This window comes from Nomascus leucogenys, chromosome 7b, assembly GCF_006542625.1.
Source record: "Nomascus leucogenys isolate Asia chromosome 7b, Asia_NLE_v1, whole genome shotgun sequence".
Taxonomy (NCBI): Eukaryota; Metazoa; Chordata; class Mammalia; order Primates; family Hylobatidae; genus Nomascus; species Nomascus leucogenys.
In genome coordinates this window covers 13,643,621-13,655,830 of record NC_044387.1, presented here as the reverse complement: position 1 = coordinate 13,655,830, position 12,210 = coordinate 13,643,621, and the positions used below count along the sequence as shown (strand labels likewise).

Below are 12,210 nucleotides of genomic sequence, written 5' to 3'. Positions count from 1 at the left end.
TGTCTCATTCCTTCCTTGCCTATCACTGGACATGCTGCCCTCCGACCTGGAACGTCCTTTCTTCCTCTCTTCACCTGGGTTAACTCCTATTCATCCTTCAGATCTTCACTCCCATCTCACCTCCTCAGGGAAGCCTTCCCTGGTTAGCTAGAATCCCAGTAATATGAGCTCACGTCTCATGCATCTCCTGTGAATAGCACTTATCAGAGCTGTAATTTATATATATATGTGAGATTATGTGAATTGGGATTCAAATGATGTGAATCGGGGTTCACCAAGGGCAGTGACCCTGAAGGACGCTGCTTCCTATGATGTCCTCACCTCCTGGCCTAGTGCTTGGCACTTTACAGGGGCTCATGAAAAATTTCACCAATAAAATAAATGAGTGAAGGAATTGCCCCATCTATGGCTGCGAACTAACCTGGGAACGTAAATGCCTATTGCATTTGAATATGGGTTTTTGACCAAAATACTTATATTTGAGGTTGAAAGGAGACATTACATTTTGATAAAATATTTCTTGCATTATCAGTCTGGATCTATATCTTCTCCTCCCCTCGACCTGAAAGTGAACACTCAAGGGAAGCTCTCCCCCAGGATCTGTGACAGACACTTTAGATGGTGTGGAGGGAGGAAGGTGTGGCCAGGATCTGTTTAAAGGACTTGCACCCCCGGCACTTTCTTCTCAGGCATTTATTTTCTCTCCAAGCACTTTTTGTTTCCATTATCTTTTTTATTATTGTCCTTTATGCATTCAGTCTCTCTCCCTCTCTCTCTTTCTCTCCATCTCTCTCTCCCTCCTTCCATCCCTCCCTCTTTTCTCTCACTCCTTCCTCTGTATTGAGTTCATTATTTTTTAGAATGTTAAAAAAAGTAATGCTTTGTTCACCACAGCTCACCATGCAGGAAGAATAATCCTTCAGCAGTATGAAGGGACCACCCTTTCTGAACACCCACACTGTAGCAGGAAGTAGTCATGGGTTCATTCATTAACAAGGTAGATTGACTTCTTGCACTGTCATGATTGCTGTGGGCACAGCAATGAGCAGAACAGATGAAAATCCCTGCCCTCATGGAGCTGACAGTCTAGTGGTGAGAGACAGACACCACATATAATGAGTAGAGGACAGAGCGTGCTACAAGGCGGTAAGTACTCTGTAAAAATAAAACAGCAAAGGGGGATGGATGAGGAGTGCAGGTGGAGGTTGTTGATTGCAATTTCAAATAAGGTGATCTGAGAAAAGGGAGGACAGACATCCATTCATTTAATCCCTAAGCCAGCAACAGCCCTTCGAGGAGGAGATTATGCCTCCTTTTTTTCCAGATAAGGAAGCTGAGGGTTAGAGGGGTCGAGTAACTTGCCCCAGATCACACAAGGCTGCAGTGCAGGAAGTGAAGCCAGGTCTGTGTGGCATCAGTTCTTTCAACGAGACCACAAAAACTTCATCTGAAAACTTCCGTGAGTTACATAGGATGTAAATTTGCTATTTTCTGAAAATGCTTGAAAACGTAAACCCATGGATCATTTACACTGAGGATATCTCCAAAATGAAAGGACAAAATAAAGAGGCACATGGTGAGCTTGGAGTGAAGTTCAGGGTTAGAATTTGCTGCATTTCCTTAGACTCAGCTACTCAGCTCACAGGGGGCGTGGACCAGGGCACAGTCGTTGCCACCCTGAAAGGTGCAAAGCAGCTCAAGATGGCAGCTAGGAGGGAGGGGTATGCAGGGGAGTCACTGGGTTGGAACTCAGGCTTCCTGAGATGCTCAGGTTGAGTGCTCAGTGAGGGATGCTCAACAAGACGCAGACCAGATAGAACAGTGCTTATTAGTGAATATAAGCGGGAGGCCACCGTGGCTCGGGTCTACTGCCCAGAGCACTCTGGAGGCTTTCAGAGTGCACGGAATAGGGGGACAATGTAGCCCGATGAGTCATAAGGGATCTGGATTCAAGTTCTGGCTCTGCCACTGCCTGCCATGTGACTTTGGTGTGTTGTTCACTCCTGTGTGCCTCATTCAGCTCACCTGGAAAGAGGAAGCAAGGGCAGGGAGTGCGGTGTGAACTGACCAGGACTCCAGGTAGAGGAGCTGGGTTTGGCTAACATGGTGAGAATGGCTAGGAATGCTAGGCCTGGCTGTATGGAAAGGCTGCTGGTTAGAACCCAAGCCTGAGGGAAAGTTGTCAGGGTTCTTTGAATTGGATGGAAGGTTTGTGAAAGAGTAGAAGGTTCTGCTGGAGCTAAACAGGGGTGGGCCATTCTAAGGCCTGCTCTCTGCTCAGAGGTGTCTGTTCTGGGGAATATTAAGATCACAGTGAACTTTGGTATACTTTAAAAGCAGAAAAGGGAAGAAAATCAATTGGTTATTTTTTTTCTTTCCTATAGAGGCTGTGTGCATGGATCATTTTTCTTTACCTTTCCTTGAATAATTTGCCTTCACTGTAGCCAATTAGGAGCTGTGCAACTTCAGTGACTGACTCCTTTTGAATTCACTTATCTTATAATAGTGGATTCATGACTCATTATTATTCTTATAAAAAAAGAAGTTCCAGGAAGAACAAACAAATCATTCTGACTTCCGCCCCCTCTTTTCTCCCTCTCCTTTTTCTCCCTCTCTCCTTCTCCCTCTCTCCCCACTCTCCTCCCTCTTTCTCTCTCTCTCTTGATCACTTGGTTGTCACATGTCCTCAAGATGTCTGCATTTATCTCAGTAATTTTAAGAATTTCTGCATCAATCCATTGATAAATATTTCTTATGCACTTCCTGTGTGCAAAGTACCTAAAGAAAGTCAAATTATCTTGGGAATTATGGAGCAATACTTGCGCAGTGTGAAGGCCTGTTAGTACCTTCCAGATTCAGCCCACCATGCTAGAAGGCAAGTGTGTCTGGGAAAGGCTATTGGCTTTCCTAAAATAAAAGATGAATCCCTTTTTTTCCTGCAGAATAAGAGAGCGATGGCTGAGCTGAGCATGGAGCACTGTATCACCTCGCAGGCCATCATGAACTTGGAAAAGATGATTTGGGACCACTGAGACACTTCTTGCTCAAAAAGAGCAAGGATGTAGAGTGGCTGACAGAGCCCCTGTGAGCAAGCAGCCTGGTGGGGGCAAGAAAGGAGAAGCCACCGATGGATGAGGAGCTCAGATATTCAGCAGAGGGAATTTGATAGCCTGGACAGAGAGTAAGATTTCTGTTCTGCCTCACAGTAAGGCAAAACGGACAGAGGGGTAGAGAAAACACGGAGTCTGCTTCCTCTACAGACCACATTATGCCCACTGTTGGCTCCACCTCTGCAGGTCTGGAAATCCTTTGGGGGAGCCACGGAGCCAGGACAGAGGGGAGGAAGGCATAGGAGAGAATAAGCACCAAGAGTGAATTTCTTGCTGTCCCTGGAGACGATGTTACCTTTAGGTGACAACAGAAGCTAATATCCTGAGCAGCAAGCCTAGAGACACCTTGCTTGAACAAGCTGTTTTAGCGTCTTATAGATTTCATTGAACTCTTCTCTGAGAGGGCCAATTCATCTCTCCATGCAGAGATTCTTAATTCAGCTTTCTTAAAAAGTTCATGAACTTCTATCACTCTCCACCTACCTGTATCCACACACACTGTCCTCTCCCACCCACGCTCCTCAAATCCCCCTAAGGACACCAGCCTGCTAGGGATTTCAAGTTCACACACACACAGAGACTTTTCAGTCTGCAGAGGGAGAAAATAAGGTGGTGGTTTTTTCTCTGGCCCTTCTCCCTCTCCCCCTGTGCCTGTCTCTAACAGGTGGTCATGTCTTTTCTCATTCTTCAGCAGACTAGTTAATTTCAAAAGCAGCCTTAGAGGCAAGGACATTTTTTTTTTCTATTCTTATTTTCATCAAGAGGTGAATGAAAATAATCACCTCAGGAGACAAAAAGCCCTAATGAAAACCAGACAGCAAAAGAGATCAGAGGAAGACAGGGTTGTTTTTCATCTGGAGTCATTAGTGGCATCTTAGAAAGAAGATGTGAAATCTGTTCGCAACTTCTCTGGATTGGGCAGAAAACACAGATCAAGTGGTTAAGGGGTGGGGGGTGGGGGGGATCTTTTTTGAAAGTCCAACTTTTTACACAAAAGAAACACAAGTTGGGGGAACCTCAAGCACTGGAGATCAACAACTTGATCTCCATAGAGAGCGACCCCATTCTGAGTGCTCATAAAAGCAAGCACACTGACAGCCCCCAAGGACTGTCTACGCCAACTTCCAGAAACAACTGAACTTACAGCCTTTGGATATCAGTGCAGTCTTTGAAAATAAGAAGCTTACAATCTCCAAACCACTTCCTAAGTGGCCAAGGCCCAACTTCCTAAGGTGGTCCCAGGCCTGCAAAGCTCCAATTGACAGAGGCTTTGGAAATTAAAGGCCAGGTCAAAAGCGGGCCCGGAGCTCCAGCCCTTCCTGCCCTGGCCATGGCTACAAGTGGAAAGCGAGTATCATCCCTGAGGAGAGCCTGGCAGGGCTCCACAGTACTGCCCGGGGGTAGCGAAGCCCTGCTGGGGAGTGTGGCTCAACCCACAGTGCCTGTGCGCATCACACAATCCTTGGGAATTCTAACCCTTTACAGACGATTCAGGGAGAGAGGGAGTGTGCAGCTTGGAGAGAAAGTTAAAGGGGGTGGGCAGCACATTTGGGGGTGTGGACATCAAACAGATGGAATTTTAATGAAAATACTTAAGCCTTTTTAATGCACGAGTGATACAAAGCTACTTCTAGTCTGTTTGCCTTCTGGGAATTACACAATGTTTAAAAGATCACAATATTAAGAATTTGGAAATAAAACATGGATTTAGAAAAGTATATTTATGCCAACCCACCCATTTCTGGGTGTATTTACGGTAAAACAATGTCTTGTCTCTCCTATAGTCTCTTGGCTACCTATCTCCCTCCATCCATCTAACTAAAATCCAAGGAAAGCAAATTGCTACTACGATCATTTTCCTAAGGCGGTACTCATTCACTTTGCTTTTCTTCTCTTTTGGAATAAAAGTCTGTCATAAATGTTTAATTAAATGGAAGTCTTTCCACTGTTAATGACTAGCTGTTTGAAAGGCTTTTCATTTTTTTAAGGAGGGGGTGTGTGTGTGCGTGTGTTTAAAACCGTCCCTATTAATTTCTTGATATTGATTCTCTGGCTGGGGAAGAGCATATAATATTCAGCATAGAGCTCCTCTGCAGAATATGTTAAAGACAGCGGTTTGGATTGAGAAAGGGCACCAAATGCAGTATGCGTCAAATAGACCATCGCTCAATGAAGTCACTTAGCTATTCAAAACATGTTCAGCCATCACTCAACCGTTTGCACCAAGAATGTTGGGAGGGGGCATGGGATTTGTACTCTTTCCCAGATGTAATCACTTCCGAAAGTGTGGCTTTTGCTCAGTTTGGGTTAGACCCTGGGGCCACATCAGTTTCTCTCTCACCCATCCATTTCCCTCTCTTCTCCCCCATCTCCTGGTCTCAACTCCCTGCATCACCATCCCATGTTGAGCTTAACAAACAATCCTGCAGTCCTTGCTTCCCGACGCTGCCTCAAACGGCCTCCAGTATTGGTTCATATCAGAAGCAAAACACATAAGCCTTTTTTTTCCCCCACATGGAAGCATACGTATCTCTCTGTGCACGTCCATCTATGGGTGGCTGTAGCTTGCACACACAGACATATATAGCCATTCAAATGCAGTCCCTCATATTAAAGTCTGTTGCCAAATGCAGGCTGGATGACCCACAGGAGTTTTTTTCTGTGCTTATTAATGTGTCCCAGAAGTACATGCCTTCATCCATAGCCTGATCCCCCAGCCTTTACACTGTGGCGGCCCCTGTGCCCACAGCACAGACACACATGCCTCAACACTCCGCAAGATCAAGGCAAACAGCTGACACCCCCACTCCCCCCTCAACCTCCCCATGCCCTCGCCTCCCTCCCTCCCTGCCTGCCTGCACAATGTCTGATTCTCAAGCCGGCTGCAATGCTGACTCTACTAGCTTCTGGCTAACAGACATGTCACTCTGTGGAAGCCTAACCCGCAAGTGAATTGCTGTTTATTAGAACTTAGGCTTATTTCCTGTGAGAGACATATGTATTTTTAGACTTTGTAAACGTTAAAATGCACAAATACACACACGCAGCCAGCCACCTCGAATGATATGTGTGGCTCATAGACATTACGAAATGCTCTTGAACTCAGCCTGAGATCCTGGAATAATTAGGATTTACCAAATAAGGATTCTTAGAAACAACATATTCTTTTTTAAATAAGGAGACTTGCAGATGGTGATGCGTCTAGGACTTTTAGGGAGTAAGGAGAAGAGGAGGGAAAAGGGAAGAGCATTTTTGAATTCTTCATTGCGAAAAGAGAAACAGCATACACAGAAGCAATTATTTTACCCTCTCATAGATGGCAATGCTAAATCGGATGGTAAATCCTAATGACTCCAAAGCAGGCAGAACACCTTTGACTTTTAAAGACAATCTCTTGTCGTTTTCACCATGTCATAGATTATTCCAATGAGGATGTTTAAGGGGAAGAGGGGGTGGCGGAGGCCAGGGAGTAGAGTATGGGTTTTGCTTATTGATTTTCTTTCCTCTGAAACTAACCCAACCAACCTTGATTGGTGGTGGAAGGAGTGAACTAAGAAAATGGTGGAATGTAAAGGGGACTTATTTGGAGGAGGGTGGGGAGGGGGGAGTGAAAGGGGAGGGGTGGGGTGGAGAGGGGGGAGGAGATGGGAAGTCAAATACCTTCTAGGCAGCAGGTTCTCCATAATCCGGAATGGGTCATAACTTCCTCGTTCTTTTTGCTGGTTTCATTCTCACTGACACTTTTGGTCTTGCAAACCCCTCTGGAGTAGAGCCAATAGTCGGTTCCCACAGCTATGGTCATCAGGCTGAAGGCAGCGAAAGCACCAACGGTGGTTAAAAGCATTTGAACACCTCGATCAAACAGCCCCATAATTCTTCATTATATAAACACCCAACCGACTTCTGGTTCTCGGGAGAGTGTGTGTGAGGGTGCAAGTACTAAAGCCAAAAAAAAAAATAAATAAAAATAAAAATTATTCCACTACTAATATAATGGATATATGTATGAATAGAGAATATGGAGAGTTATAAAAAAAGGGAGGTAAGAAAGCTCACGGAAAAGAGTGTAAATTATAAAGATCACACGGGAAGAGGCTTGCCTTTTGAGATCAGAAACTGTTCCAGTTGCAGTGTTTTTTTTTTTTTTTAAAAAAGGAAAAAAAATAAAAAGACACCCCCCACCCCCCCAAGTGAGATGCCTTAATCTCTTTTTCTAAAATTCTGGTCTCCAGTTTCCATATGTGATAGTTAATTTGGAGATGGCTTCCACAGTGAACCAGGGAACAGCCGAATTCTCAACACCATTTCTCATGGTCGGGACCTAGACAGTTAGAGATTGTAAGAGCCGAGATGCAACCTTCGGTCTTCGTTCTCGGCTCTGCGGCCTGCGCCATGAAAATCCTTTGCTTCTCCAGTTCTCTTCCTTGGGGGGTCTCGGCGCTTTCGTTTCAGACCAGACTTCTCAGTATTCTGTAAGCCCTTGAGCTCAGCTGCACAGGTGCGGGGGTCTCGCTTGCCATGGTTTTGCCCGGGCAGCGGCGGCGGCGGCGGCGGCGGCGGCGGCAGGGCGGGCAGGCGCGGCGGCGGCGGCGGCAGCAGGACGAGCAGCGGCGGCGGTTATTGTTGTTGGTGGCGGGGGTAGTGTTGGCGAAGTGGGGGAGAGAGGGGGTTTCTCCCGGAGAATCGAGGCGGGTTTCCCTCCCCCTATCTGCAAAGCTCCTTGAAACGAGGGAGCCGGCGTCTTGCTGCAGGGTGGGCCGCGCGCCTGCCCCCCACTCGCTGCCGGCTGGGCCCCCGCGGAGGCGCTCCCACCTACTGCATTACGGGTGGTGCTGAACCGGACAGCTCCCTGCGCCGCCCGCTCCGCGTGCTCCCCGGCTCCCAGGGCCGCCCGCCAGGAGGGGGGCGCGGGCCAGAGTCCTCCCTCCCCGGGGCAGCAAGGCCAGCGCAGAGCGGGGGCCGCCTTTCCTCTTTTTACCCCTCTCCCAAATCCTAAAATGAGCGCTCTCCTGGGCTCCCGGAGCTTAGAGGAAGGCGTAGCTAGAGATAGCTCGCTCCCTCTCCCTCTCTCTCTCTCTCTCTCTCTCTCTCTCTCCTCTCTCTCTCTCTCTCTCTCTCCCTCTCCCCCTCTTCCCTCCCCCGTTGGTGTTTCTTCCAGCTCAGCCTCCTTCTCATTCCATCTCTACGTGCCCAGAGCTTCAAATACAACCCTCCCATCACAGTCAGACGGGCACAAAACTTCAACCAGCCGTTTCTCTGCCTGGAAGCGGCGAACATGTAACCTGGACGGGTAATTACAAACACGTCTTTATGTGTTTTTTAAATCATTGTTTTCACTTTGCTTTGCTGGGGATTTGTTTTATTTTGTTGGTCCGTTAGATGTATTTTCTTTCCGTTTTCCTCTCTCCTCTCTTTGTCTCTTTCTGGCTTACCAGGGGGTGTGCATTGCTCTATCTGTGTCTCTCTGTAGTTTTCCGTGAAATTCCAAATATTGCTTCTACAAGCAGACATTTTGGAAAGATTATTCTTGGAAAAGGGTGCAAAAGGGCGACTCGTAGCTGGGGCTTGGGCACTGATTTTCATTCCAAGGATAAACATGTTCTCAGGGGAAGTAGGTGAAATGTGAATCCTTCTAAGTATCCTATGTCATTCATAAACTGGTTCGGAAGAGATAAAAAATCTTCCTTCTGTGAACACTGGAACACCGAAACCCTCCCCTCTTCCTCAGAAGAATCATTGTTTGTGGGTTAATTACACTGTCCCCTCTCATTTCTCTTATGTGCAACTTTTCCTTAATGTGACCTCTGGTAGAAAGAAGCACATTAATTCCTGCTGCTACGGATTACATTTTTTTCTCTGATCACTTTTATAGTTAAGTGAGTAAGAGCACATGAGGCATGAGATGGGTTCATGTTTTTGATATTTTGTGTGTGTGTGTGTTGGGGGGGGACCCTGAAGAGGATGTGAGTATGATGAGTCAATTGAGGCAGGGGGAGTTGAGACGTTTCAATCCCATAGCTCAATTATTCAATACTTTCTTCTCTCTCCCTCTACTTTTTTTCTTGAGATTATTTGTTTGACAATTTCTCAGTGATCTGGTGATTATCAGAGGTATATAAAAGATGAGTGAATTAAAAACAGTCTTTCTTTGGTGTAAAGTCCATTGCCTAACTTCCTTCGCTCAGCTCAGAGTTGGTCTGCAGGTACGACCAGTGTATTCTTTTTGACATAGAAAAACTACCTGTTTCTTCACCCAGCACAAAACTTCCTTTCTCCCACTCTGTTCTTTTCTCAGAAGGGAAAGGCTCCTATGAGGGGCAATTGCTGTGCTTCTGGTATCTGGGAGAGGGTCCTGGTGTCTGGAGAACAGAACCAAGGTTTCTTCAACCTCTGCTAAGGTACCTTTGGGGTACAGCAAGAGCTGTATTTGCAGGCTGAAGACTTCTCCACTTTGGTTTCTTGTCCTGTGAAGATAGGGATGGGTACTGGAATGTGGAGGGCTAATCTGCTGATCCCATACAGCAGGGAACCTAGCAAGTTCAACCAGTGGCTCAGGTGGCTGATTTTCATGGCTTCTGTCCTTGAAGCAAAGGTGAGGGGCAGGCACCAAGTCCTCCTCTTAGATAGGCTAAGCCTTTTGGGGGGAGTGGAGAGCAGGTTGGGGGTAGTCACATGAGCCAAAGAGGCTTGCCCTCATTTATTGCTGTCACCTTGGTTGTCTTTGACCTGTCCAAAGACTGCAGATAGAGCCCTTCTTCTCATCTCCCTACCCCTTTCAGACCAACCCCTGAAAGTTCTGCTCAAAAGAAATCAGTAACAGAGGCTCAGAAGCTTCTGTTTGTCCACAGAATCTGCTAACATCTTAGCCACTGACAGCGGCTGCAGCTTTAGCAGCATTTGATTAATCTTCTGGCCAGATGATCATTGAGAAAAGGGAAAGGGGCGGGGGAGGAAAGCAACAGCTTTTAGGCTGCCAGCATGGACAGTGCAGAGACCACCGGAGACAGAATGGGCCTGGGGCACAGCTTGACTCTGCTACTCAGTAATGGTATAGCTCCAAACAAGTTAAGTTCCTAGAGCCTCAGTCTTACTGTATGTTAAATGGGCACTTTAGCACCTACCTGTTTCTTTCTGAAGTTCCTCCCAGCTACTGCCAAGCCACCCATCCTATTCAGACCTCCACCATCATACGTATAGCACATAATTGTGTATGTGTTGTCTCTTTCGCTTATTTGAAAGCTCTTTGAGGTCAACAGCTGTGTCTTTTTCACTGTTATATCTTTGGGACCTGGAGTATAGCTTTATATATAGTAGATACTTGATGAACAATGGCTGGAGTGATCACGGTAAGGATTAAATTGTAGACGTGAAGTGCCTGACACACAGTATGCACTCAATAATTGTGGGTTTTCTCTCATTTCTCCTCCCCTCCTTTGCATCCAAATTGGCCTCCTCTTCCTCCTCCTCCTCCTTCTCCTCCTCCTCCTCCTCCTCCTTCTCCTCCTCCTCCTCCTTCTCCCCCTCCTCTTCCTCCTCCTCCTCCCCCTCCCTCCTCTTCCTCCTCCTCCTCCTCCTCCTCCTCCTCCTCCTTCTTCTCCTCCTTCTTCTTCTTCTTCTTCTTCTTCTTCTTCTTCTTCTCTTCCTCTTCCTCTTCTTCCTCTTCCTCTTCTTCCTCATAGGGTCTCCCTGTATCACCCAGGCTGGAGTGCAGTGGCATGATCTTGGCTCACCCACAACCTCTGCCTCCTGGGTTCAAGCAATTCTCCTGTCTCAGCCTCCCGAGTAACTGGGATTACAGGTGCCTGCCACATTGCCCAGCTAACTTTTTGTATTTTTAGTAGAGCCAGGATTTCACCATGTTGGCTAGGCTGGTCTTGAAGTCCTGACCTCAGGTGCGAAGTCCTGACCTCAGTCCTGACCTCAGTCAGCCCTCCTTGGACTCTCAAAATAGGCTGGGATTACAGGCGTGAGCCACCGTGCCTGGCCTCCAGCCTCTCTTTCTATATGGTTCCTGTACCACACCCCTCCCCTTCCCTACCTAGTTCTTCTCCTTAGGTCCCTTCTGCTCACCAGGCAAGGCTACCTGGGAAGAGCTGGCTTGGTACAAGCCCCGTTGGATGGTTGGGACACACCAGGGATACTTAGTACTTAGTAGCTGCTAAATGGATGCTCTTAGGGGAGCAGCTTTGTATGCCTGCATTTGGTTACTTGGGAAGGGCTTAGAGGAAATTAGCTGAAATGCCACAGGCCTATTTTGAGTTGCTTCTTTGATGTAGTGAAAATAACATGGGATTTCAGCGCAGCAATCCTGGCCTTGAAGCACAAGGCTGCCATTTCCTCACATGTGACCTTGGACAGTCATTTAACCTCTCTGGAAATTTGTCTCTTCATCTGTCTAGGAGGACCACAGATATGAGCATTATGGTGTGATTGTCAGTGTTACATGTTAATAGCATGTGAAAAGCTAACATTTGTTGGGCATTTGCTATGTGCCAGGAACTGACCTAGGCTGAATCCTACAATGATCCTATGAGGTAAATGCCATCATTATTCCCATTTTACAGATGAGGAAAACTGAGTCACATAATGGTTTAAGTATTTGGCATACGGTTCCCCAGACAGTAAGTGGCAGAGCTGGGAGTCTAGTCCAGCAGCTTGGCTTGAGAGCCTCTGTCTTAAATGCTGTGTCTTCACCCAAGATATGAGCTTTCTGAGTAATGGTATTGCATGAGGCTATTTACTCCTCATCCACAGATTTGCCAGGCATTTGTGGAGTAACTCCTAGGAGCCAGGCATTTTCACACAGATTCTCACACATAACTCCCCAACAATCCTGCAAATGCATATTAATAACTTTTCCTATAGGGAGAGTAAACAGAGGCTCAGAGAGGTCATCTATCAAGTTGCAAGGTCATATTTCAAGTAAATGTAACAGCAGATATTTGAACACATTGCACTGCTTCAAGTTCTACTTCCTACAAGTCCAGAGTTTATTCATTCAGAGAATTGAGCACCCACTGTGTGTGACATACCATGCTAATTCCTAGTGATGGTGAGCAGGACAAACGTAGTCCCTGCCTCCAAGAACCTACAGACAAGG

The 12,210-nt window shown here is 46.7% G+C and overlaps 1 protein-coding gene and 1 long non-coding RNA gene across 2 annotated transcripts in view; one reads left to right on the top strand and one right to left on the bottom strand.

Annotated features, from left to right (window-relative positions):
- CACNG2 (calcium voltage-gated channel auxiliary subunit gamma 2) overlaps positions 1–8,191 on the bottom strand; it is a 139,550-nt gene extending 131,359 nt beyond the window's left edge. The window contains exon 1 of the mRNA XM_003264703.4: positions 6,771–8,191. Within this exon, the coding sequence (XP_003264751.1) occupies positions 6,771–6,981 (211 nt within the window). The 5' untranslated portion in view covers positions 6,982–8,191. The remainder of the gene's footprint in view (positions 1–6,770) is intronic.
- A 33-nt stretch (positions 8,192–8,224) lies between these two features.
- Positions 8,225–12,210, top strand: part of LOC115835950 — a 63,004-nt gene continuing 59,018 nt past the window's right edge. The window contains exon 1 of the long non-coding RNA XR_004030926.1: positions 8,225–8,400. This is a non-coding gene — a long non-coding RNA (uncharacterized LOC115835950). The remainder of the gene's footprint in view (positions 8,401–12,210) is intronic.